A 27,444-nucleotide genomic window follows, 5' to 3' on the forward strand; every position below is an offset into this window, starting at 1 on the left:
ACGAACACCTTCAGTTCGTGGCACTAACTTTCGGCCTGGTGACAGCCCTACGGGCCTTCACCAAGGTCATGACAACGGTGGTAACGGTCCTACTCTCTCAGGCAATCGGCTGGTCAAGGCCCCCTCTCGGGTGGCATGCCAACACAGCCTGAACATTGCTCTAGAGACTCTCCAGAGATTCGGGTGGTTCATCAATTTTTCCTAAAGTCAAAATTGACACCGGCCCAATCACTGACATATCTCGGCATGGAGTTTCATACTCTCTCAGCGATAGTGAAGCTTCCGCTGGACAAACAGCGTTCACTACAGACAGGGGTGCAATCGTTCCTTCGAGCCCAGTCACACCCTTTGAGACGCCTCATGCACTTCCTAGAGAAGTTGGTGGCAGCAATAGAGGCAGCTCCGTTTGCGCAGATTCATCTGCGCCCACTTTAATGGGACTTTCTCCGCAAATGGGACAGCAAATCGACGTCCCTCGACAAGAACGTTGCTCCTTCTCGGGCAGCCATGGCCTCCCTTCAGTGGTGGCTTCTTCCCACTCTTGTCGAAGGAAAAATCCTTCCTGCCCACATCCTGGACTGTGGTCACGGCGGACGGGAGTCTGTCAGGGAGTCTTCCTCCGCCACAGGGCTCAGGGTACATGGACTCAACAGAGTCCTCCATCCAGATCAATGTTCTGGAGATAAGGGCAGGGTTCTAGCCCTAAAAGCGTTCCAGCCATGGCTGGAAGGCAGGCAGATCCGAATTCATTCGGACAACGCCACGGCGGTGGCATACATCAACCACCAAGGCGGCACAAGCAGTCGGCAAGCCTTCCAGCAAGTCCGGCGGATTCTGCTGTGGGTGGAAGCCACAGCCTCCACCATCTCCGCAGTTCACATCCCGGGCGTAGAAAACTGGGAAGCAGACTTTCTCAGTCGCCAGGGCATGGACGCAGGGGAATGGTCTCTTCGACTGGACGTGTTTCAAGAGATTTGTTGCCGCTGGGGGAAGCCGGACGTCGACCTATTGGCGTCCCGGCACAACAACAAGGTCCCGGCATTCATGGCACGTTCTCAAGATCACAGAGCTCTGGCGGCAGACGCATTAGTTCAGGATTGGTCGCAGTTTCCACTGCCTCACGTATTCCTCCTCTGGCACTGCTGCCCAGAGTGTTACGCAGAACCGTGGACACTACCAGACCGGCCAGACTTGCTGTCTCAAGGGCCGTTTTTTCCAATCTGAATTCTGCAGCCCTCAACCTGACTGCGTAGCCATTGAGTCCTGGATCCTAGCGTCTTCAGGGTTATCTCAAGAGGTCATTGCCACTATGAGACAGGCCAGGAAACAACGTCCGCCAAGATCGACCACAGGACGTGGAAGATCTTCTTATCCTGGTGCTCTGATCAGAGTTTTACTCTCTGGCCATTCGCCTTGCCCACTTTCTGTCCTTCCTTCAATCCGGAATGGAAAAGGGGTTGTCTCTCGGTTCCCTTAAGGGACAAGTTTCGGCGCTTTCTGTGTTTTTCAAAAGCGTCTAGCCAAACTCCCTCAGGTACGCACGTTCCTGCAGGGGGTTTGCCACATAGTCCCTCCTTACAAGCGTCGGCTAGAACCCTGGGATCGGAACAGGGTGATACCGGCTCTTCAGAAACCACCCTTCGAGCCAATGAGGGATATTCTCTTTCACGCCTTTCGCAGAAGGTGGTCTTCCTAGTGGCAGTCACATCACTCCGCAGAATGTCTGACATAGCAGCGCTGTCATGCAAAGTCCCCCTTCCTGGTGTTTCACCAGGACAAGCTGGTTCTGCGTTCGGTTCTGGAATTTCTCCCGAAGGTGGTATCCTCTGTTCATCTCAATCAGGATATCTTCTTACCTTCTTTTGGTTCTCATCCGCTTCACCAACGTGAAAAGGATTTGCACTTGTTAGGTCTGGTGAGAGCACTCAGACTCTACATTTCTCGTACGGCGCCCCTGCGCCGCTCGGATGCGCTCTTTGTCCTTGTCGCTAGCCAGCGTAAAGGGTCGCAAGCTCCCAAGTCAACTTGGCTCGGTGGATCAAGGAACCAATTCTTGAAGCCTACCGTTCTGCTGGGCTTCCGGTTCCTTCAAGGCTGAAGGCCCATTCTCCCAGAGCCGTGGGTGCGTCCTGGGCGTTGCTGCACCAGGCTACGGCTCAGCAGGTGTGTCAGGCGACTACCTGGTTGAGTCTGCACGCTTTCACGGAGCACTATCTAGTGCATACCTACGCTCGGCAGATGCCAGCTTAGGTAGGCGAGTCCTTCAGGCGGCGGTTGCCCACCTGTAGGAAGGAGCCGTTTTACGGCTCTTTTACCGAGGTATTCTTTTACCCACCCACGGACTGCTTTTGGACGTCCCAATTGTCTGGGTCTCCCAATGGAGCGACAAAGAAGAAGGGAATTTTGTTTACTTACCGTAAATTCCTTTTCTTCTAGCTCCAATTGGGAGACCCAGCACCCGCCCCTGTTCCCTTCGGGCTGTTATTTCTTTGTGTACACATGTTGTTCAGATTGAATTGTTCTTGGTTCATGGTTTTCAGTTCTCCGAACATCCTTCGGATTGAATTTACCTTAGACCAATTTATAAGTTTCCTCCTTCTTGCTTTTGCACCAAAACTGAGGAGCCCGTGATGCACGGGAGGGTGTATAGGCAGAGGGGAGGGGTTTACACTTTTAAGTGTAATACTTGTGTGGCCTCCGGAGGCAGTAGCTATACACCCAATTGTCTGGGTCTCCCAATTGGAGCTAGAAGAAAAGGAATTTACGGTAAGTAAACAAAATTCCCTTCTTTCATCCTATGCCATGTCTGCCATGCTGGAGACTGCCACCGCACTGCGGTGGCCTCGGCTACTTCCTTCGCTATCCGCAGGCTCCTGCGGCTTCGAGAGTGGAAGGCAGATGCTTCTTAAGAAGTTCCTTGCTGGGCTCCCTTTTGCTGGGATCAGTCTATTCGGTGAACAACTGGATAAAATTATTAAGGAAGTTTTTGGCAGGAAGAGTACTTCCATGCCACAAACCCAGGAAACCTGTCCAGGGCAGGAACCAGTCGAGGTTTCGTTCCTTTCATTCCTCTAACTGGTCGTCCTCTAAGCCCTCGGCCTCGTCCACTAACTCAGCCAAGGTCCGTAAACCAACTGGCGCATGAAGCCGCGTCCTCAGAAGTCCGCAGGAGCTGCTGCCACCAAGGCAGCCTCCTCTTGATTATCTGGCCGCGACAGCAACGTCCTTGGTCGGTGGCAGGCTCTCCCACTTGGGCGACGTGTGGTTTCAACACGTCTTCGATCAGTGGGTGTGGGTTACCATCTCCCACGGCTACAGAATAGAATTCTTTCCAGCCCGCCAAACAGAAGGCCGTGTCATTCTTGCAGGCCAGAGGAGTAATTGTACCAGTTCCCGTCTGGGAACGGTCCTGAGATTTCTACTCAAATCTCTTCCTAGTCCCCGAAAAGGACGGTGCCTTCCTACCTGGATCTCAAGCTTCTCAACAAGCATGTTCAGGTGCGGCATTTTTGCATGGAATCTCTGCGATCAGTCAATGACCCAAGGAGATTTCTTAGCATCCATTGACATCAGAGATGTCTATCTGCATGTGCCAATCGCAGTTTCACACCAGCGTTGGCTACGTTTTGTAATCGGAGAGGAGCATTTCCAATTCGTGGCTCTCCCCTTCGGGTTAGCCACGGCCCTTTGTGTATTCACCAAGGTCATGGCAGCAGTGGTTGCGGTTCTGCACCTCCAGGGGTTGGCAGTGATTCCTTACCTGGACGACCTTCTAGTCAAGGCTTCATCCAGTGCAGACTGTCAGCGAAGTGTCTCGCTCACTCTCGCCACGCTTGTAAGTCCACTCTGACCCCGACCCAGGAACTTACGTACCTAGGGATGCAATTCAAGACTCTGCTGGCACTTGTGAAGCTGCCCTTAGTCAAACAGCAGTCCCTTCATCTGGCGGTTCGCTCTCTGCTGAGGCTCCGCCGTCATTCCATCAGGCACCTCATGCAGGTGCTGGGTCAGATGGTGGCGTCAATGGAAGCGGTTCCCTTTGCCAGTTCCATCTGCGTCCCCTGCAGCTGGACATTCTCCGCTGTTGGGACAAGCGGACCTCTTCCTTGCACAGGCTGGTGGCTCTGTCGCCACAGACCAGGAGCTCTCTTTAGTGGTGGCTTCGGCCCCTCTCTCTGTCCCTGGGAAGCTCTTTTCTGGCCCCGTCATGGGTGATTCTCACCACGGATGCCAGTCTATCCGGCTGGGGAGCAGTGTTTCTCCACCACCGAGCACAGGGCACTTGAACTCCGTCCGAATCAGCCCTCTCGATCAATGTGCTGGAAATCAGAGCTGTGCTCCTAGCTCTCGTAGCTTTTCACCACCTGTCGGCGGGCAAGCACATTCGAGTCCAGTCAGACAACGCGACAGCAGTTGCCTACATCAATCACCAGGGCGGGACTCGCAGCCGCCTAGCCCTGTTGGAAATTCAACGCATCCTTCAGTGGACGGAAGACTCCAAGTCCACCATATCCGCAGTCCACATCCCAGGCGTAGAAAACTGGGAGGCAGATTATCTCAGCCGTCAAACCGTGGACAGCGGCGAGTGGGCCCTGCGTCTGGCAGTGTTCCGGTCAATCTGCCGCAGGTGGGGCACGCCGGAAGTGGATCTAATGGCATCCCGGCACAACAACAAGGTCCCGGTTTACGTGGCTCGCTCCCACGATCCTCAGGCCTTGGCGGCGGACGTGCTGGTTCAGGATTGGTCGCAGTTCCGTCTGGCCGACGTGTTTCCCCCTCTAGCTCTCTTGCCCAGAGTCCTGCGCAAGATCAGAATGGAGGGCCGTCAGGTCGTACTCATCGCCCCAGACTGGCCCAGGCGAGCTTGGTTCCCAGACCTGCTCCGTCTGTCCGTAGAGGTGCCGTGGCATCTCCCGGACCGCCCAGACCTTCTCTCACAGGGTCCGTTTTCCGCCAGAATTCTGCGGCTCTCAGATTGACGGCGTGGCTCTTGAGCCTTGGATCCTTACGGCTTCAGGCATTCCTTCCGAGGTCATCTCCACTATGACTCAGGCTCGGAAGTCTTCCTCGGCCAGGATTTACCACAGGACTTGGAGAATTTTCCTGTCCTGGTGTGGCTCTTTCGGCCATGCTCCTTGGCCGTTTTCCTTGCCGACCATCCTGTCCTTTCTACAGTCCGGTCTGCAGCTAGGACTGTCCCTCAATTCCCTCAAGGGACAGGTCTCGGCTCTGTCAGTATTGTTCCAGCGGCGTATCGCCCGACTGGCCCAGGTGCGCACCTTCATGCAGGGCGCATCTCGCATCATTCCGCCTTACCGGCGGCCTCTGGATCCCTGGGACCTTAATCTGGTCCTCACGGCCTTACAGAAACCCCCCTTTGAGCCTCTTAGGGAGGTTTTGTTGTTTCGTCTTTCACAGAAAGTGGTCTTTCTGGTGGCCATAACTTCTCTCAGGAGAGTCTCTGATTTGACTGTGCTCTCTTCGGAGTCACCCTTTTTGTTTTTTTTCACCAAGACAAGGTGGTTCTCCGTCCGACTCCGGGCTTTCTCCCTAAGGTGGTGTCTCCTTTCCACCTTAACCAGGACATTTCATTGCCTTCCCTTTGTCCGGCCCCTGTGCATCGCTTTGAGAAAGCGTTGCATACTTTGGATTTGGTGCGGGCGCTCTGGATCTATGTGTCACGCACCGCCGCTCTTAGGCGGTGCACCTCTTTTTTTGTGCTAACCACGGGTCAGCGCAAGGGTCTCTCGGCTTCTAAACCGACCCTAGCTCGTTGGATTAGGTCGACCATATCCGATGCCTACCAATGTTCTCAGGTGCCCCCACCGCCAGGGATTAAGGCGCACTCGACCAGAGCTGTCGGTGCCTCGTGGGCTTTCAGGCACCAGGCTACGGCTCAGCAGGTTTGTCAGCCTGCCACTTGGTCTAGTCTGCACACCTTTTCGAAGCACTACCAAGTGCATGCTCATGCTTCGGCAGATGCGAGCTTGGGCAGACGCATCCTTCAGGCGGCTGTCGCCCATTTGTGAATTTAGGTTTTACCTACTTCTCAGTTCTGTTTATTTCCCACCCATGGACTGCTTTGAGACGTCCCATGGTCTGGGTCTCCCATAAGGAACGATGAAGAAAAAGAGAATTTTGTTACTTACCGTAAATTCTTTTTCTTATAGTTCCGACATGGGAGACCCAGCACCCTCCCTGTTGCCTGTTGGCAGTTTCTTGTTCCGTGTGTTTTCACCGGCTGTTGTTGTAGACAGAGGTTCCGGTTATTCCGGGTTTTACTCTATCTCTACTTATGGGTGGATGTCCTCCTTCAGCTTTTGCACTAAACTGGTTAGATTTGTCATCCAGGGGGTGTATATGCTCGGAGGGAGGAGCTACACTTTTAGTGTAGTACTTTGTGTGTCCTCCGGAGGCAGAAGCTATACACCCATGGTCTGGGTCTCCCATGTTGGAACTATAAGAAAAAGAATTTACGGTAAGTAACAAAATTCTCTTTTTTTTTTTACTGGCTATAAATACAGTTTATTATCTGCTGCCAGAGGGGGGAGGAGACTGATTCATTCTTGAGACTTTTCACCATCACACACATCCACAGCACAAAAGGGGATACATGGAGGAAAAATGTTTAAAGGGTATTTTATATGCTAAAAACAGCATATATCACTTCACCTATGAGGTTGCTTGGTGTTAACATGATTTATGGTAGAATCCTGTCCCCACATTGGTGAGCCTGTGCTGCGCTCACTGGGAAACAAAGCTTGAACCTTCCTCTAAGGTCGCTTTCACATTGCATTCCTCTCCCCATTCAGTGGTCCCGTCGGGCTTCCCTCTGAACCCCCCTACAAAATGGGTTTTGGACGTATGCACCGACAGAGCCACTGACTATAACGGTGCAGACGCAGTCACCGTGTGGATGTCTGCCTCCATTAAGCGTATACTCCTGAAAATGGTGCATGACAGAGCACACGGTGACTCCGTCTGCACCATTATAGTCAATGGCCCCGTCAGCGCATACATCCGAAACCCTCCTTTTTACAGGGGGGTTCAGAGGGTAGCCCCAATGTGACCACTGAACGGGGAGAGGAACAAAGTGTGAAATCGGCCTAAACAATAAAAGTTCATATCCTCCTCCTTTTCCTATTCATCCCCAAAAATGTAAGTTTACTTCATGCTTTGAATAAAAATAGCTAGATTTCAGCCTCTTCACCTCTCCATTAAAACGAAATAAAAAAAGCACCAAAAACAAGATACTACAGCTCTTCCTGCAAAAAAAACTAAAGCTCCATTGCTGAAAAAATAGCTATTTTCTTCGTCGCTCCATTGGGAGACCCAGACGATTGGGTGTATAGCTACTGCCTCCGGAGGCCACACAAAGCATTACACTAAAAAGTGTAAGGCCCCTCCCCTTCTGGCTATACACCCCCAGTGGGATCACTGGCTCACCAGTTTTCGGCTTTGTGCGAAGGAGGTCAGACATCCACGCATAGCTCCACTGTTTAGTCGGCAGTAGCTGCTGACTATATCGGATGGAAGAAAAGAGGGCCCATATAGGGCCCCCAGCATGCTCCCTTCTCACCCCACTGGTGGTTTGTAAGGTTGAGGTACCTATTGCTGGTACGGCGGCTGGAGCCCACATGCTGTTTTCCTTCCCCATCCCCCTGAGGGGCTCTGAGGAAGTGGGATCTTACCGGCCCCAAAGCCCTGAGGCCGGGCTCCATCCACAGACCCATTGAACCTGCTGGATGTGGAGCGGGAGTGCCGTTCAGGGACATGGCCCTGCACCATTCAGGTACTCTGTGTCCGCGTACACACAGGCACAGCACACTCCAGACTTGCTGGGTGTGCTAGTGCGCCGGGGACAGTAAAGGGTTACAGTCACTGCAGCCTTGCTGAGTGACTTTATTTATTGGGAACTACCGCGCCGGACGCTCCGGGAGCGGCGGCGCGGCTGGGACTTGTAGTGCGCCGGGGACTTAGCGCCGACCGCGCTTTTACGGCGGCGGCGCTTATAAATCCAGTCCCCGGCTTTTGCGGCCTAGCTCAGCTTCGTTCCCGCCCCCACCCTGTCAATCAGGGTAGGGGAGAGACGCTGTACAATCAGCAGCGCCGAGGGCTGGAGCCTTATTTACATGCTCCAGCCCTCTCACTAGACACTGTGGGACGCCGGTTTCCCGCTCTGACTTGGGGCACGCCCACGGCCCGCCCCTACTCATACGAGCTGGAGAAGGACGCCGGCAGCCATTCCTGCAGCCCGAGCTGAGAGAACGGACTCTGGGCAAACAACAGGACTAGGGCGACCACACACCCGCTTATAGGCGGGCGGTAAGCGGCACCTGGGGTGCTGACACTAAATACCGCAGTTTGTCTATTTGTATTTTAAGTACACTGCATAGGTCGCTATTTTGGGCTATATGCCCTCTTAGATGGCGACACATCAGCAGCAGGAAAGCATGGGTGCTAAGGCACAGGCTTTCTATGCTGCTTGTATTGCACGTACTGAAGTGTTCATGTGTATTTATGCTTGTATGCTATACACTGCACTGTACGGTCGCTAGTCTTGGCTATATTCGCCATAGAATGGCTAGACTACAGCAGCAGAAAAGCAAGGGTGCTGAGGCACAGGTTTTTTTCTATGCTGCTTGTATTGCAGGTGTTGCAGTGTTCATTTGTACTTATGCCTGTATGCTATACATTGCACTGTATGGTCGCTATTCTGGGCTATATTCCCCTAGATGGCTAGTCTACAGCAGCAGAAAAGCAGGCTTTCTATGCTGCTTGTATTGCATGTGCTGCAGTGTTCATTTGTACTTTATGCTTGTATGATATACATTGCACTGTACGGTCGCCATTCTTGGCTCTATAAGTCGGCAGCAGCATATAAGCAACACAGGCTTTCGATGCTGTTTTTGCTGCATGTGATACTGTTCCACGGCACTGCTCCCCATTGGGTGCAATGCTCCCCTGTAGCACTTGGTCAGCCGGGGTCTCTACTTGACGTGGCCAAAAGAACCACCTCTCAACCCTGTCCAAGGACAGGGACGGAGTTGCAAGGAGATAGAGACTTGCAGTCCGGACAGGCCATGGGCAATCTGGATCATTGCTCCCTGGCCACCCTCACTTGGAATAAAATCGGTGCTCCGGGGGGGGTCCCAGGAGGCTCTCTGTATGATGAGGCAGACGTAGCTCATCAGGACTTTGATCCTGACACCGCTCTCACTCCGGATACACCGGATGGTGACGCCATAAGGCATGATCCTATAGCGTCCATCAATGGAATGTTGGATCTTTCTCCCTCAGCTCCCCCAGCGGAGGAGTCAGCTTCACAGCAGGAGAAGTCCCATTTCAGTAGCTCAAACGTATATTGAGTATTGTTCTGGCCACGCTGACTTCAGAGAAGCAGTCAAGGAACACCACGCTTCCCAGATAAGCGTTTTCTCCAAACGTATTACGGATACACGTTATCACTTTCCCCCTGACGTGGTCAGGCGTTGGACCCAGGGTCCAAAGGTGGATTCTCCAATCTCCAGGCTTGCGGCTAGAGCCATAGTTGCAGTGGAGATGGGACTTCACTTACAGATGCCATTGACAAACAGATGGACTCTGGTTGAAATCTGTCTATGAGGCTATCGGCGTGTCGGTTGCTCCGGCATTCACAGCCGTATGGGCACCCTAAGCTTTTCAGCTGTTCTTGCGCAGCTGGTCTTGAGCACAGGTACATCTGTGCCGCAGGGGCGTCCGTAACCTCGCAATGTCTGCATTGCGACTTACTCTATTAATGCTGTCCTTGAAGGACAGTCGAGGTTTCGGTCCTTCCCAGGCTCGGGCAGGTCCCAATTGTCCTCGTCCAAAAGGGCTGAAAAGCCTCAGAGGGGCTCAGCTGCCGGCCGGGCTCAATCACGCCCAAGGAAGGCAGCCGGAGGAACCGCTACCAAAGGCGGTCTCCTCATGACTCTCAGCTCTCTCATCTTTCCGCATCCGCGGTTGATGGCAGACTCGCTCGCCTTTGGCGACATTTAGCTGCCACAGGTCACAGACCGGTGGGTGAGGGACAGTGTGCACAGGACAGAGTTCTGTTCTCGTCCTCCAACTCGATTCTTCAGAACGTCCCCACCTCCCCACCGAGCCGATGCTCTTCTGCAGGCATAAGGAGTGATTATCCCGGTTCCTCTTCAGGAACAAGACACGGTTTTCCTCCAATCTGGTTGTGGTGCCAAACAAGGATGGCTCTTTCCGTTCCGTTCTGGACCTAAAACTGCTCAACAAGCACGTGGAGGCCAGGCGGTTCCGGATGATACCCTCCGCTCCGTCATTGCCTCAATGTCTCAAGGAAATTTCCTAGCATCAATAGACATCAAAGATGCTTATCTCCACGTGCCGATGGCTACAGAGCACCAATGTTTTTCTACATTTCGTGATAGGAAACGACCATCTTCAGTTCGTAGCTCTGCCATTCGGGCTGGCGACAGCCCCACGGGTGTTCGCCTAGGTCATGACGGCAGTGGTAGCAGTCTTGCACTCACAGGGACACTCTGTGATCCCTTACTTGGACGATCTACTTGTCAAGGCACTCTCTCAAGAGGCATGCCAACTCAGCCTGAATGTTGCGCTGGAGACTCTCCAGACGTTCGGGTGGATCATCGACTTTTCAAAGTCAAACCTGTCACCGACCCAATCACTAACGTAGCTTGGCATGGAGTTTTCATACCCTGTCAGCGCTAGTGAAGCTTCCGCTGGACAAGCAGCGGTCACTACAGACTGGGGTGCAGACTCTCCGTCTAGGTCAGTCGCACTCCTTAAAACGCCTCATGCACTTCCTCGGGAAGATGGTGGCGGCAATGGAGGCGGTTCCGTTTGCGCAGTTTCATCTGCGTCCTCTTATTCGGACATTCTCCGCCAATGGGATGGGAAGTCAACATCCCTGAACAGGAAAGTATCCTTTTCGGAAGGACTCTCTGCAATGGTGGCTTCTTCCCACCTCATTATCACAGGGAAGATCCTTCCTACCACCGTCTTGGGCGGTAGTCACGACAGACGCGAGTCTCTCAGGGTGGGGAGCAGTTTTTCTCCACCACAGGGCTCAGGGTACGTGGACTCAGCAGGAGTCCACCCTTCAGTTCCATGTTCTGGCAATCAGAGCAGTGTATCTTGCCCTACTAGCCTTCCAGCAGTGGCTGTAAGGAAAGCAGATCCGAATTCAGTCGGACAACTCCACAGCGGTGACATACATCGATCACCAAGGAGGGACACGCAGTCGGCAAGCCTTCCAGGAAGTCCGGCGGATTCTGACGTGGGTGGAAGCCACGGCCTCCACCGTATCCGCAGTTCACATCCCCGGCGTAGAAAACTGGGAAGCAGACTTCCTCAGCCGCCAGGGCATGGACGCAGGGGAATGGTCCCTTCACCCGGACGTGTTTCAGGAAATCTGTAGCCGCTAGGGAAGGCCGGACGTCGTCCTAATGGCGTCCAGGCACAACAACAAGGTCCCAACCTTCATAGCACGGTCTCGCGATCACAGAACTCTGGCGGCAGACGCCTTAGTGCAAGATTGGTCGCAGTTCCGGCTCCCTTATGTGTTTCCACCTCTCGCACTCTTGCCCAGAGTGCTACGCAAGATCAGATCCGACTACAGCCGCGTCATACTCGTCGCCCCAGACTGGCCAAGGAGGGCGTGGTATCCGGATCTGTGGCATCTCACGGTCGGCCAACCGTCGACACTACCAGACCGACCGGACTTACTGTCCCAAGGGCCGTTTTTCCATCGGAATTCTGCGGCCCTGAACCTGACTGTGTGGCCATTGAGTCCTGGATCCTAGGGTCTTCAGGATTATCCCAAGGGGTCGTTGCCACCATGAGACAGGCTAGGAAGCCCACGTCCGCTAAGATCTACCACAGAACGTGGAAGATATTCTTATCCTGGTGCTCTGCTCAGGGAGTGTCTCCCTGGCCTTTGGCATTGCCTACCTTTCTTTCTTTCCTGCAATCTGGGTTAGAAAAAGGTTTGTCGCGCGGCTCCCTTAAAGGGCAAGTCTCGGCGCTATCCGTCTTTTTTCAAAAGCGTCTAGCACGGCTTCCTAAGGTGCGCACGTTCCTGCAGGGGGTTTGTCATATTGTACCCCCGTACAAGCGGCCGTTAGATCCATGGGATCTGAACAGGGTACTAGTTGCCCTCCAGAAGCCGCCCTTCGAGCCTCTGAGGGAGGTTTCACTTTCTAGACTATCACAGAAAGTGGCTTTACTGGTAGCGATCACATCTCTTCGGAGAGTGTCTGAGCTAGCAGCGCTGTCATCCAAGGCTCCTTTCCTGGTCTTCCACCAGGACAAGGTAGTGCTGCGCCCCATTCAGGAGTTTCTCCCGAAGGTGGTATCCTCTTTTCATCTTAATCAGGATATCTCTTTGCCTTCTTTTTGTCCTCATGCAGTTCATCGGTATGAGATGAATTTACATTTGTTAGATCTGGTGAGAGCACTCAGAATCTACATTTCCCGCACGGCGCCCCTGCGCCGTTCCGATGCACTCTTTGTCCTTGTCGCTGGTAAGCGCAAAGGGTCGCAGGCTTCCAAAGCCACCCTGGCTCGATGGATCAAAGAACCAATTCTTGCAGCCTACCGTTCTGCTGGGCTTCCGGTTCCATCAGGGCTGAAGGCCCATTCTACCAGAGCCGTGGGTGCGTCCTGGGCATTACGACACCAGGCTACGGCTCAACAGGTGTGCCAGGCAGCTACCTGGTCGAGTCTGCACACTTTCACCAAACATTATCAGGTGCATACCTATGCTTCGGCAGACGCCAGCCTAGGTAGAGGAGTCCTGCAGGCGGCGGTTGCCTCCTCGTAGGGGAGAGCTGTTTTGCAGCTCTAACTTGAGGTATTAATTTACCCACCCAGGGACAGCTTTTGGATGTCCCAATCGTCTGGGTCTCCCAATGGAGCGACGAAGAAGAAGGGAATTTTGTTACTTACCGTAAATTCCTTTTCTTCTAGCTCCTATTGGGAGACCCAGCACCCGCCCTGTTGTCCTTCGGGATTTTTGGGTTTTTTCGGGTACACATGTTGTTCATGTTGAACGGTTTTTCAGTTCTCCGATGTTACTCGGAGTGAATTTGTTTAACCAGTTATTGGCTTTCCTCCTTCTTGCTTTTGCACTAAAACTGGTGAGCCAGTGATCCCACTGGGGGTGTATAGCCAGAAGGGGAGGGGCCTTACACTTTTTAGTGTAATGCTTTGTGTGGCCTCCGGAGGCAGTAGCTATACACCCAATCGTCTGGGTCTCCCAATAGGAGCTAGAAGAAAAGGAATTTACGGTAAGTAACAAAATTCCCTTCTTTTATTAGAGGAAAAAAAGGGGTTTGATTTTTTTGGGGGTTTTTTTTTGTTGTTTTGTTCAGTTTGTTTTGTTTTTTTTTTGCAAGTTTTTTTGCTTGGTTGTTTGTTGCTGTTTTTTTTTTCTTTTTCTTTTGTTCTTTTTCTTTGTTTTTTCTTCTGTTTTTTTTTGTTGTTTGTTTTTTTTTTCTGGTAATTTTTACCGCACAATTAAGTTTTTTGGGTTTTATTAACATTCTATCCTGCTTAAAAGCAACAACAAACAAACCCACGCTTCAGTACATTTTACGGTAAAATGAATGGTATCGCTCCCAATTACAACTCTTCCTGCAAAAAAAAAAAAAAAAAATTCTTATGATGTAAGAATAAAAATGCTCTTGCAGGAGAAGAAGAAGCAAAAGTGCAAAGAAAAAAAATATGAAAGTTTGAAAATTGGGCTCAGTAAGAAGGGGGTTAAGGGGATTTGACTATGGTGGAGCCTGTGTATGTGAGTCTGGATGTGTCCTGCTGTTCTAGTTTTTTTTGCTATTTTGCACCTCTGCAGTGGAGTGTCGCTGTACGTCTGCTCTTTATCTGTACCGGGCAGCCGTTATGTGACGGATGTTGAGCTTAGATAAGACTTCGATGCTTGTTCTGCCTCTCCCCGGGCCGTCAGGGGACAGAGCACAAGCATTACAGCCTGATGGGGTGCACTGGGTGTATGCGGAGGGCGAGGTGAGTACATGGATGGTCGGCATCATCTGTATGTGTAGGGAGATGGGGCAGCGCTCTGAAACCATCAGCTGTTGAAAATATCCCGCTCACGGCAAACAATGAGCTGCAGGTTTGACAACATACCTGCTGCAGGTTTCCCGCAGCAGCTCCCCGGAATCCGCAGCTATCCATTGCTGCGGGATTCGAGCATTTTTGCTGCGGTAAACCTGCGGGACAAGTGCGGAAGTCCCGGCCTCTATCTCCATAGTGGAAAGGCGGGACATCCGCAGATATTTCTGCATGAATAATGGACATGCAATTTACGTGCGGCTGCGGGACATCCGCAGCATATTCCGCAGCCGCACATACCGCAGCATTGATACAGCACTCCCCAAATCCCGTAGGATAACATGGGGAGTGTCTGTACTTGCGCAAACCTGCGGATTTTTCTGGAAAATCCAGAGAAATCCACGGGTTTTCCGCAGCAAATTCCACAGTTATGTTGTCCCGTGGGCACAGGGCCTAACACACAGCATGTAGCAGGGAGGATAGGAGCTGTACATGTGCAACAGCTGGAGGACCACTGAGCAGAGGACAATCACCTTCAAGGAATCGGGGGACGGGGTCGTCTAAGAAAGAACATTTCCTGACTTGTGAAATCCACATTATTTTTGTGGTTATGGTCTGTACTTGTCCAAAATCTTGTCAGTATTCTGTGTTTGTTTCACAATCTCTACAGTTACCAGTCATCTGACTCCCGTGTACATAGTGTCCTTTTTACATGGTTTCTGCTCTGAAAACCCTCTGATAAAGCGCTACCTAAACACTCCCAAAAATCAACTTTGCGCTTCTATGTAAAAACAATGTGCTATTCATATGACCAATTTTTTTTAAGCGTTTTTGGTTTTTTTGTTACCATTTTCAGTCATTTTCTGCTCTGGAGATGCTCTGTATGTTAGAGTAGACTTCAATGGAAGGCTTAAAAATACATCAGTCATTCCTTCAGGATTTTTGCCCCCAAAAAACGCCAGCAGTTTCTTCATTGTTGAATGCAATTACAAAATGTTATATATATATATATAAATATATATATGTTATATATATATATATATATAATATATATATATTAGTCCTGAAAACAACAGTAAGAAAAATGATGAAAAAGTTCTAAAAACTGCCAGCACTTGGGAAACTGAAAACAAAAAATGCTGAAAAAGGGTTCCAACCTTTCTTGAACCATCTTAGTCTTGAAAAAAACAGTGGGTTTGTCCACTTGAGATTCATCATGTGTATATACCATTAAGGAATCTTCCAGTTTAAACCATTTCTTTTTGGGAGACGATAGATTGATCAAAGTGTCTGCCGGCGCTGAGACCTCCGGCCCGGCGCTGAGACCTCCGGCCCGGCGCTGAGACCTCCGGCCCGGCGCTGAGACCTCCGGCCCGGCGCTGAGACCTCCGGCCCGGCGCTGAGACCTCCGGCCCGGCGCTGAGACCTCCGGCCCGGCGCTGAGACCTCCGGCCCGGCGCTGAGACCTCCGGCCCGGCGCTGAGACCTCCGGCCCGGCGCTGAGACCTCCGGCCCGGCGCTGAGACCTCCGGCCCGGCGCTGAGACCTCCGGCCCGGCGCTGAGACCTCCGGCCCGGCGCTGAGACCTCCGGCCCGGCGCTGAGACCTCCGGCCCGGCGCTGAGACCTCCGGCCCGGCGCTGAGACCTCCGGCCCGGCGCTGAGACCTCCGGCCCGGCGCTGAGACCTCCGGCCCGGCGCTGAGACCTCCGGCCCGGCGCTGAGACCTCCGGCCCGGCGCTGAGACCTCCGGCCCGGCGCTGAGACCTCCGGCCCGGCGCTGAGACCTCCGGCCCGGCGCTGAGACCTCCGGCCCGGCGCTGAGACCTCCGGCCCGGCGCTGAGACCTCCGGCCCGGCGCTGAGACCTCCGGCCCGGCGCTGAGACCTCCGGCCCGGCGCTGAGACCTCCGGCCCGGCGCTGAGACCTCCGGCCCGGCGCTGAGACCTCCGGCCCGGCGCTGAGACCTCCGGCCCTCCGCTGAGACCTCCGGCCCTCCGCTGAGACCTCCGGCCCTCCGCTGAGACCTCCGGCCCTCCGCTGAGACCTCCGGCCCTCCGCTGAGACCTCCGGCCCTCCGCTGAGACCTCCGGCCCTCCGCTGAGACCTCCGGCCCTCCGCTGAGACCTCCGGCCCTCCGCTGAGACCTCCGGCCCTCCGCTGAGACCTCCGGCCCTCCGCTGAGACCTCCGGCCCTCCGCTGAGACCTCCGGCCCTCCGCTGAGACCTCCGGCCCTCCGCTGAGACCTCCGGCCCTCCGCTGAGACCTCCGGCCCTCAGCTGTAATGTGATGGAAGCAGATGTTCAATTTCCCTGCAGCACCCCCACTGGAGAAATTAAGTATTGCACCGTAATCTATGGGATGTCCATCTAATGCACAGACGTGCTTGGTTCTCCTGAGGAACAGAGATTTATTTTTTTTTTTACTGGTTTTCGAACACTCTTTTTATTAATTCAGATTTACTTGATGTAGTATTTTAACAATCCGTATTCTAAATCATACATTCAGAAATATCTGGTGACCAGCACCGTATATATTCTCGTAGCCTGAGATTTTGTGAAAACGTCAATGTACCATATACCATTATGTAATCTATATATCTGAAATTTTGATTGGAGGGGATCTGTGTGTTCCTGTAACGCCTGCCTGGATCAACGGACTCAGGGGGGATGTAATGGACAGACTAGAGGGAAGCCACTCACCAAGCAGGACCCGCTGAACCCTGAAACACTTTAACATACAGGGATTTGGAATTACACAGGGCCGTGGAGAGATCACTACCTGTGGAAGGCTACAGTCCGATGAGAGTAGTCATCAGGCCGGGTCAAACCAGGAATTGCAGAACAGGGACAGATTTACCAGGCAAGGACGTAATTAGAAAACGTAGCAGAGGTCAAATCTGGATCGGGCAGCGAGGTCCAAAAACTGCAGGCAGAAGGGTAGTCAGAAAACACGCAGAAGTCAGCACACAGGAATCACAAAACAGAATAGGGTGGACCAGGAGCCAGGAAATCAGAACTATCTCTGGCAGAGGTCATGTGACAGGACGGGGAATAAGAAGGGTGTGGTGTCTTCCCATTGGCTGTAGCTGAACGCTGGCAACTTCAGCTGGAAGACACACGCCACCCACAGTCAGCCAGTAGTACTGCAGATCCCAAGATAACCCAGCCCAGTGGATGATCGGAGCCTGCGCCCACCGGTGCCGCTGGCATCGACTCCTCTCCCATCACCAGCACCATCCACGGCAGGAACACGGTGTCACCTGGCGATCGGAGCAGAAGTCGCTGGAGCAGACTCCGGCGGTGACGTAACAGTTCCATCCCCCACCAATAACTAAAACGAATCCTGACCGCAGGTTGTGTTGAGCCTCGGAGAACAGCTCTCAACTTTCGTCTTAGCAAATGGGGACCGTCCCACACACTGATCAAAACTTTTGTTTCCAAGACAAGTTTTCTGAAAACCTCTGTGCAATTTAAAAAAAAAAACCAAAAAAAAAAACCTCTGCTTTACCCTCTCACAAGGTTCAATGCTTAATCTCCATCACATCAACAGCACTGCAGCCAATCACTGTATTTAGCGGCTCTGAACAGCTTGTGCTGCTTTTTCTGTCAGAGCCGCAGAGCTCAATGATTGTCTGCAGCGGTATCGATGTGACATCAGAGCTCCAGACAATAACAGACCCTAAGAACAGCCGCGGAGACTTCATTCTGTGAGGGTGATTAAGGCGCTTATGTTTTTTGTTTTTTTTTTTTTTTTTTGTTTTTTAACAAAATGCAGCCAAGTGGACAGGTGTTTTCCGAAACTTGAAATCCCCGTTACTGTAATATCTGACTAATGGAGCCACTGAGAATTGGAAGGGGCGGCTCCGGGACATGATACAAAAACATCTCAACGCAGTCGCTAGAGGCAGACGTCCAGATAAATGCTAAAAAATGAAACCCAAAAAAATGAGCCGGAGTGTAAGTTGGTAGCCATGCGGTGTATAAGCGCACGTTCACACTGTGGCCATTTAACGGACAAAACCTAAGATAGAAACCAAGCAAATTCCCTGCAGTAAGTCTCGGTTGACACAAGATGAGGTTTTAGTACTAGCGTTTAGGGCCGTCCCGATTGGGGTACACCTTGTCGCGGTGGGATGGCTTTTCTGCTTTTCCACTTTTTTTTTTTTAATCAAAAATGGTAATAGCCCATATAAATAACATGGGGCACTTAGTAAACCCTATTTACTTACAGCAGGGTATTTGCTCAATTTGTTTTTGTCTATTAAATGGCCACAGTGTGAACATGCTCTGGCTCACTTCTTTGTTTTTGTTGTAGTTTCTTGTGCTTTGTACACACAGGGGTCTGGCTCCCCTTTTTTGAGCTATGCATTTTTAGGCCTTGTTCACACACTGCGTTTTTACCCGCATTTTTGCTGCAGAAGTTTCTTGAGAAAATGGTTGTAAACTTTCTGCAGACATTCCCCAGCAAAACCTATGGGAAAAAAAAAATAGCTCTGCGCACACTGGGGGTTTTTTTTTCTCAAGAACATTTTTAATGCAGAATTTCTTGAGAAAAAGAATGAGCATGTCACTTCTTATCTGCAGGTACCTGCGTTTTTTGCCATAGATAATGGTAAAAATAAACAGGGACCAACCTGCGGAAAAAAACACCAAATAAGCATAAAAAACGCATGCGTTATTGGTGCGTTTTTTGCTATAGATAATGGTCAAAAAACACAGGAACCAACTTGCAGAAATAACGCACCAAAAAGCATAAAAAACACATGCGTTTTTTGCCATAGATAATGGTGAAAAAACACAGGGACCAACCTGCGGGGGAAAAAACGCACCAAATAAGCATAAAAAAACACATGCGTTATTGGTGCGTTTTTTGCCATAGATAATAGTAAAAAAAACACAGGGACCAACCTGCGGGGGAAAAAACGCACCAAATAAGCATCAAAAACACATGCGTTATTGGTGCGTTTTTTGACATAAATAATGGTCAAAAAACACAGGAACCAACCTGCGGAAAAAACGCACCAAAAAGCATAAAAAACACATGCGTTATTGGTGCGTTTTTTGCCATAGATAATAGTAAAAGAACACAGGGACCAACCTGCGGGGGAAAAAACGCACCAAATAAGCATCAAAAACACATGTGTTATTGGTGCGTTTTTTGCCAAAAATAATGGTCAAAAAACACAGGGACCAACCTGCGGAAAAAAAACATACCAAATAAGCATCAAAAACGCATGCGTTATTGGTGCGTTTTTTGGAACGCAAGTGTGCTAATCTTACACTCAAGAAATTTCTTGAGAAAAATCCTTTTTCGAGTGTGCACAGGGCCTTATGTAGCTTCCTGTGGGCAGGTGTCCACACATTCTGGCCACAGTCCTGCTCTACCCCCCATCTACAGTGAGGTCCGCTGACACAAGGCGAGGTTTTGATACTAGAGGTTGGACCTCAAGTCACAGTGCGATGGATTTTACTTTTCTTCTTTTTTTTTTTTTTTTTTAAATCAAAAACATTGTTACGATGCACCCCACGTTATTGCTGTGTATTATTACCATTTACTTATTGCAGGTTTTATGCTCATTTTGTTTCTATCTTAGATTTTGTCTGATAAATGCTAAAAAAATGTTTTCTGATTTCTTTCTGAGCAGTGGTGACGACACCATTAATGGGACTTTGCCAACTTACAAGAGGATGCAAGACGAGGAGCCGCCTCAGAAGAAAACAGCAGGTGAGCCCATCGATTTCACCTTTTTTTTTTTTTTTTTTTTATTTATTTATTTTTTAATAAAATAATGGGCTTGTATCAAGCTTAGAAATTATTCCCATTCAATGAATGGTTAGAGGATGACTTTCTCATTGCTGGGGATGTGATTCCTGGAACCCCCTACTACTTACAAAAATGAGGCTGTGAGCAGCTCCCCCTGAATGGCGCAGCATATGCACATGTCCGCTCCATTCATTTTCTATGGGATGGACCGCGGCAATTGAGCTATTTCCAGCAGCCTCATAGAGCATGAATGGAGCAGATGTGTGCATGCTCGGGCTCCTCTCCATTCCGGTCGGACTCGGCAGAGCTCTTTTTTTGTTTTTTCTTTAGCGACCCGAGGGGGGTCCTAATGGAGCGGGCATGTGCATGCTCAAGCTCCTCTCCTCTTAGGTCGGACTCAGCAAAGCTCTTTTATGGGGATCGGTGGGGATGGGTGTCATAATTAAGCAGGCGTGTGCATGCTCGGGCTCCCCTCTAATTCAGGTCAGACTCAGCAGAGCTCTTTTATGGGGATCGGTGGGGATGGGTGTCATAATTAAGCAGGCGTGAGCATGCTCGGGCTCCCCTCTAATTCAGGTCAGACTCAGCAGAGCTCTTTTATGGGGATATGGGGGGGTGTCATAGTTAAGCAGATGTGTGCATGCTCAGGCTCCCCTCTAATTCAGGTCAGACTCAGCAGAACTCTTTTATGGGGATCTGAGGGGGATCCTAATAGAGCGGGGGGGTGCATTCTCGAGTTCCTCTCCACTTAAGTCCGACTCAGCAGAGTTATTTTATGGGGATCTGAGGGGGGGTTCATAATTAAGCAGACGTGTGCATGTTTGGGCTCCCCTCCAATTCAGGTTGGACTCAGCTGAGCTCTTTTATAGGGATCTGAGGGGGTCCTATTGGAGCGGACGTGTGCATGCTCAATCTCCTCTCCATTCAGGTCAACTTTGCAGAGCTCTATTTTGGGGAGATTTGAGTGGGTTCTAATGAAGTGGACGTGTGCATGCTCGGGCTCCTCTCCATTCCGGTCGGATTCGGCAGAGCTCTTTTTTTGGCAACCTGAGGGGGTCCTAATGTGCATGCTCAAGCTCCTCTCCTCTTCCTCTTGGGTCGGACTCAGCTGAGCACTTTTATGGGGATCTGAGGGGGTCCTATTGGAGCGGACACGTGCATTCTCGGGCTCCCCTCCATTCAGGTCAGACTCGGCAGAGCTTTTTTTTTGGAAGGGGAGAGCTGAGGAGTGTCCTACTGATCGGGAAGTTATCTCTTATCCTATGAGTAGAAAATGACTTATAAACTTGGCACAAACCCTTTAAAGGCTTTGCATCTTCCTACAACCATACACCCCATTAGCTTTTTCCTATGATTCTTGACATATGTATTTTTCGCTTTATCTTGCACAGCGACGTTTGAGGAGAGGAGGAAGGAGAACATGGAGCGGGGAAACCTTGAATTAGAGAAGAGGCGGCAGGTTCTCCTAGAGCAGCAGCAAAGAGAGGCCGCGAGGAAGGCACAGAAGGAAAGAGAAGAGCAGGAGCGCCGAGAGCGGGAACGCCAGGAGCAGGAGCGCAAAAAGCAGCTGGAGATGGAGCGCCGCATGGAGCAGCAACGGGAGCTGGAGCGGCTGAGGGAGGAAGAGAAGAGGAAGGAAATCGAGAGGAGGGAGGCGAGTATCTAAAGTTAATAGCCTGCAGGGAACAAACCAAAGGAACTTTGGGCCCTTAGTTCTCATAATTGGTGGGGGCCCTTAGGAATGATATGCTGTCCTATTATAGGGGTACTTTTTTTTTACATTTTTAGATTTATTTTCAGGTGGTATAAATATATATTTGGAAATGAAGAGAGGCCCATTTATGACATTTTATATTAATGTGTTACTTTTTTTTTTCCTACAGGCTGCAAAGCAAGAGCTGGAGCGACAGAGGCAGCAAGAGCTGGAGAGGATCCGACGGCAAGAGCTTTTCAACAAGAGGAATAGGGAACAGGAGGAAATTGTGAAGCTGAAGTCCAAGAAGAAGAGCCTACAGTTAGAGCTGGAAGCGCTGGTAGGGATCCCATGAGCGGATATTGTTACACAATCTATATTCTCAGAGTGGATTGTGTCCTTACTGTGGAGCTGGGAATTGTACCACATGTTTATTTAAAGGGGTTCACCGTTACCATTCGCTTTGGCATCAGGAGGTGAGTGGCGCTGATGATTTTGTGTATGATGTGCATTACTTACTCTAGACTTAAAGGGAACCGGTCATGTCATTTTTTTTATATTAAACCAGCCCCAGCGTGTTTTACATGATGCAATGTGCATCACCAACATGGTTTTAAAATTAAAAAATTCAATGTATTTACCTTAATAAAAGACTTTTATATACTGTATTATAATAAATATACTGTATTTTTCGGGCTATAAGACGCACCGGACCATAAGACGCACCCTGGTTTTAGAGGAGGAAAGTAGGAAAATAAAATTTTAACCAAAAAATGTGGTCATGACACACTGTTATGGGGCGAGGATCTGCTGCTGACACGGGGGTAATGTCCCCAAATTCTCTACTAAGGTACCCCATCCTAGTAATGATCCTCCTGCCTTGTTTATGATCCTGCTCATATACCCCCATCCTGCTCATATACCCCCATCCATCCTGCTCATATACCCCCATCCATCCTGCTCATATACCCCAATCCATCCTGCTCATATACCCCCATCCATCCTGCTCATATACCCCCATCCATCCTGCTCATATACCCCCATCCATCCTGCTCATATACCCCCATCCATCCTGCTCATATACCCCCATCCATCCTGCTCATATACCCCCATCCATCCTGCTCATATACCCCCATCCATCCTGCTCATATACCCCCATCCATCCTGCTCATATACCCCCATCCATCCTGCTCATATACCCCCACCCATCCTGCTCATATACCCCCATCCATCCTGCTCATATACCCCCATCCATCCTGCTCATATACCCCCATCCATCCTGCTCATATACCCCCATCCATCCTGCTCATATACCCCCATCCATCCTGCTCATATACCCCCACCCATCCTGCTCATATACCCCCACCCATCCTGCTCATATACCCCCACCCATCCTGCTCATATACCCCCACCCATCCTGCTCATATACCCCCATCCATCCTGCTTCTTGCCCACCCATCCTGCTCATATACCCCCACCCATCCTGCTCATATACCCCTATCCTGCTCATATACCCCCATCCTGCTATATACCCCCCATCCTGCTCATAATATAACCCCATCCATCCTGCTCATAATATACCCCCATCCATCCTGCTCATAATATACCCCCATCCTGGTATATGGCCTGTATCCTGTGGCACAGAAAAAAAAAATAAACGTTTATACTCACCTTACCTCACTCCCTGCAGCACCCGATCATCTTCCTCTCTGTCTCAGCTGCAGTGCCGCTGTGTGGAGCCATCACTGTGTGTGGAGCCGTCAGTGTGTGGAGCCGTCCTCCTGCAGCATCGCGATGACTTCCTTTCTGTTCCGGTCAGCTGATCTGTGTGGACACTAGCGGCGCGCACAGCGATGACTTCATCGCTGTGCTCACCGCTCACTACACAAATCAGCTGACCGGCACAGACAGGAAGACATCGCGATACTGCAGGGGGACGGCTCCACACACTGTGACGGGTGAGTACACTGATTCACTGCACCCCGCGCTGATGATGATGCGCGGGGTGCTGTGAATACAGCCGCACATGATCACTCCAGGCTATAGTTGCCCTCATTCCCCGCAGCACTACAATCAGACCATAAGACGCACCCCCCACTTTCCCCCAACATTTGGGGGTAAAAAAAGTGCGTCTTATGGTCCGAAAAATACGGTAATATAAGGACCTGTGTGATGTCATAATCGTGCGACTGTAATGGGCGGAACTCAGCAGAGAACTGTTTTGTGAAGGACCTGAGATATAATGAATTTCAGTGTAGGGGGCATTACCAAGCTGAACAATAATCCTGTCTGAGCTTACTGACCAGTGAATGATCCCAGCAAAATTGCCGCCTCTATGATTGAATCCTAATATGTAAAGTCTTAAGATAAATGCATTGAATTTTTTTTATTTTTAAAACCATGTCAGTGATGCACATTGCATCATGTAAAACACATTGGGAGCGGTTTTACATCAAAAGAACAACATGACAGGTTCCAGTTAAGGCAATATAGTGTCTTGAAAAAGTATTCATACCCTTTGAATGTTTCCACACTTTTTTTTTTTACGCTACACCCAGAAATATACATTTATTTCATTGCGACTTTATGCAATATACCAACACTGAGCTGTAAATATATATATATATATATATATATATATATATATATATATATATATATATATATATATATAATCTATATATATAATTGCCTTATTCTGTCTGTCTCTCTGTCTGTCTGTCTGTCTGTCTGTCTTGCTCCAAAATTGTGTCCTTACGGTGACACAAAGCTGATTGGCCGCTGGGCTCGCCATGGCCCCGCCCCCCCGCACGGATTGGCCGCTCGCCTCGGCCTGGCCCCGCCCTCCGCATGGATTGGCCACTCGCCCCGGCCCTCCGCACGCATCGCCAGACATAACCTTGCGCTGCTGGGATCGTGACGGAGCTGGTGAACGCTGGTAACCATTATACACATCGGGTAACTAAGGTCCCTTAGTTACCCGATGTGTATCATAGTTACCAGTGTACACCGGATCCCGGTACACATGTGCAGGGAGCCGGCATTATACTCCTCTCCCCCCAGGACTACTCCTCCTATTATAGTCCTCCTATTATACTCCTCTCTGAGTATAATAGGAGAACTATTATAGCATGGGGGATGGAGCACGATGGGGTGCGCAGCATGGGGGATGTAGCACGATGGGGGGTGCGCAGCATGGAGGATGGAGCACGATGGGGAGTGCGCAGCATGGGGGATGGAGCACGATAGGAAGTGCACAGCATGGGGGATGGAGCACGATGGGGGGTGCGCAGCATCGGGGATGGAGCACGATGGGGAATGCGCAGCATAGGGGATGGAGAACGATGGGGGGTGGGCAGCATGGGGGATGGAGCACGATGGGGGGTGCGCAGCATGGGGGATGGGGCACGATGGGGGGTGCGCAGCATGGGGGATGGAGCACGATGGGAGGTGCACACCTCCCCCCAACACACACACACAACACACCACACACACACTGGGAACCACAAACACCGCCATACACAGACACCCACACACACAGACAACACCCAACACACAAACACCGCGGCATACATAAATATACGCACATACCGCACAACACACACATTGCACAAAACATACCTCCCCCCAAAACACACCACACCCACACAAACCGCGCAACACAAACACACACAACGCTACAGACACACAGCGCTCCACAAACAACGCAACACACGCAACACACATACAACACCGCTCTCACCCCCCGCCACACCAAGACAACACCCAGAACATGTACAGCCCCTACACAAACACTTGGTAACTACACACAACAACATCTATATATATATATATATATATATATATATAACAAAAATCATACATGAACTACACAATACGTAAATTCTAGAATACCCGATGCGTAGAATCGGGCCACCTTCTAGTCTATATATATAATTGCCTTATTCTGTCTGTCTGTCATGCTCCAAAATTGTGTCCTTACGGTGACACAAAGCTGATTGGCCGCTGGGCTCGCCATGGCCCCGCCCCCCCACACGGATTGGCCTCTCGCCCCGGCTCTCTGCAGGCCCCGCCCCCCTCACGCAATGCACGCTCGCTCTGGCCCCGCCCCCCGCACGCATTCCCCCAACTGACACGGAGCCCCAGGTGAGTACACACACACACATCAGATCACAATCACTCTCACACACACCTCACACATCACATCCACACACTCACAACATCCTGGGATATCGCTTGCTTTTCGGCGGCGATACTGTGCTGTGAGCTTTCAGGACCTGCCGGAGGATCACATGGCCGGAAGCATGTGGTATCTCCGGATGTTGAGTATGAGCGCCTATGTGTAATATCGTCAATGTGTGTGTGCGCGTGAGTGTATGCGATCGGGTGGGTGTGAGTGTATGCGATCGGGTGGGTGTGAGTGTATGCGATCGGGTGGGTGTGAGTGTATGTGATCGGGTGGGTGGGTGTGAGTGTATGCGATCGGGTGGGTGGGTGTGAGTGTATGCGATCGGGTGGGTGTGTGTGTGTGTGAGTGTATACGATCGGATCTGTGAGTGTCGGCAGAGGAGCACGGCGTGCTGGAGGAGGCTGGGAGGAGAGAGGCTGATCCTGGGGAAGGCTGGGAGGGGGGAGGCTGAGAGAAGAGAGGCTGATGTTGGGGGAGGCTGAGGCTGGGGTAGGCTGGGAGGAGAGAGGCTGATGCTGCGGGCACAGAGGCTGATGCTGCGGGCACAGAGGCTGATGCTGCGGGCACAGAGGCTGATGCTGCGGGCACAGAGGCTGATGCTGCGGGCACAGAGGCTGATGCTGCGGGCAGAGAGGCTGATGCTGCGGGCAGAGAGGCTGATGCTGCGGGCAGAGAGGCTGATGCTGCGGGCAGAGAGGCTGATGCTGCGGGCAGAGAGGCTGATGCTGCGGGCAGAGAGGCTGATGCTGAGGGCAGAGAGGCTGATGCTGCGGGCAGAGAGGCTGATGCTGCGGGCAGAGAGGCTGATGCTGCGGGCAGAGAGGCTGATGCTGCGGGCACAGAGGCTGATGCTGCGGGCACAGAGGCTGATGCCGCGGCCAGCATGGGGGATGGAGCACGATGGGGGGTGCGCAGCATGGGGGATGGAGCACGATGGGGAGTGCGCAGCATGGCGGATGGAGCACGTTTGGGAGTGCGCAGCATGGCGGATGGACCACGTTTGGGAGTGCGCAGCATGGCAGATGGACCACGTTTGGGAGTGCGCAGCATGGCGGATGGAACACATTTGGGAGTGCGCAGCATGGCGGATGGAGCACGTTTGGGAGTGCGCAGCATGGGAGATGGAGCACGATGGGGAATGCGCAGCATGGGGGATGGAGCACGATGGGGAATGCGCAGCATGGGGGATGGAGCACGATGGGGGGTGCGCAGCATGGGAGATGGAGCACGATGGGAGGTGCGCAGCATGGGGGATGGAGCACGATGGGGGGTGCGCAGCATGGGGGATGGAACACGATGGGAGGTGCACACCTCCCCCCAACACACACACATACACGCGCACTGCACAACACACACACACTGGGAAACACAAACACCGCCGTACACAGACACCCACACACACAGACAACGCTGCACACACACAACACACAAACACCGCGGCATACATAAATATACGCACATACCGCGCAACACACACATTGCACAAAACATACCTCCCCCCAAAACACACACAAACCACGCAACACACACACAATGCTACAGACACACAGCGCTCCACAAACAACGCAACACACACAACGCAACACACAAACAACACCGCTCTCACCCCCCGCCACACCCAGACAACACCCAGAAGATGTACAGCCCCTACACAAACACTTGGTAACTACACACAACAACATCTATATATATAACAAAAATCATACATGAACTA

The 27,444-nt window shown here is 51.3% G+C and overlaps 1 protein-coding gene across 4 annotated transcripts in view; it reads left to right on the plus strand.

Moving 5' to 3' along the window:
- The window catches only part of ITSN2 (intersectin 2), a 295,187-nt gene that overhangs the window by 90,018 nt on the left and 177,725 nt on the right, over positions 1–27,444 (plus strand). For 3 of the 4 annotated variants that reach the window (XM_075341160.1, XM_075341157.1, XM_075341158.1), the window contains exons 11-13: positions 19,730–19,809; positions 21,240–21,502; positions 21,732–21,881. In XM_075341160.1, coding sequence (XP_075197275.1) covers positions 19,730–19,809; positions 21,240–21,502; positions 21,732–21,881 — 493 coding nt within the window. Of the gene's footprint in view, positions 1–13,974; positions 14,035–19,729; positions 19,810–21,239; positions 21,503–21,731; positions 21,882–27,444 lie in introns of those variants that run through there. The other variant, XM_075341159.1, reaches the window with a different exon arrangement.

This window comes from Anomaloglossus baeobatrachus, chromosome 3 (genome assembly GCF_048569485.1).
Source record: "Anomaloglossus baeobatrachus isolate aAnoBae1 chromosome 3, aAnoBae1.hap1, whole genome shotgun sequence".
Lineage (NCBI taxonomy): Eukaryota > Metazoa > Chordata > Amphibia > Anura > Aromobatidae > Anomaloglossus > Anomaloglossus baeobatrachus.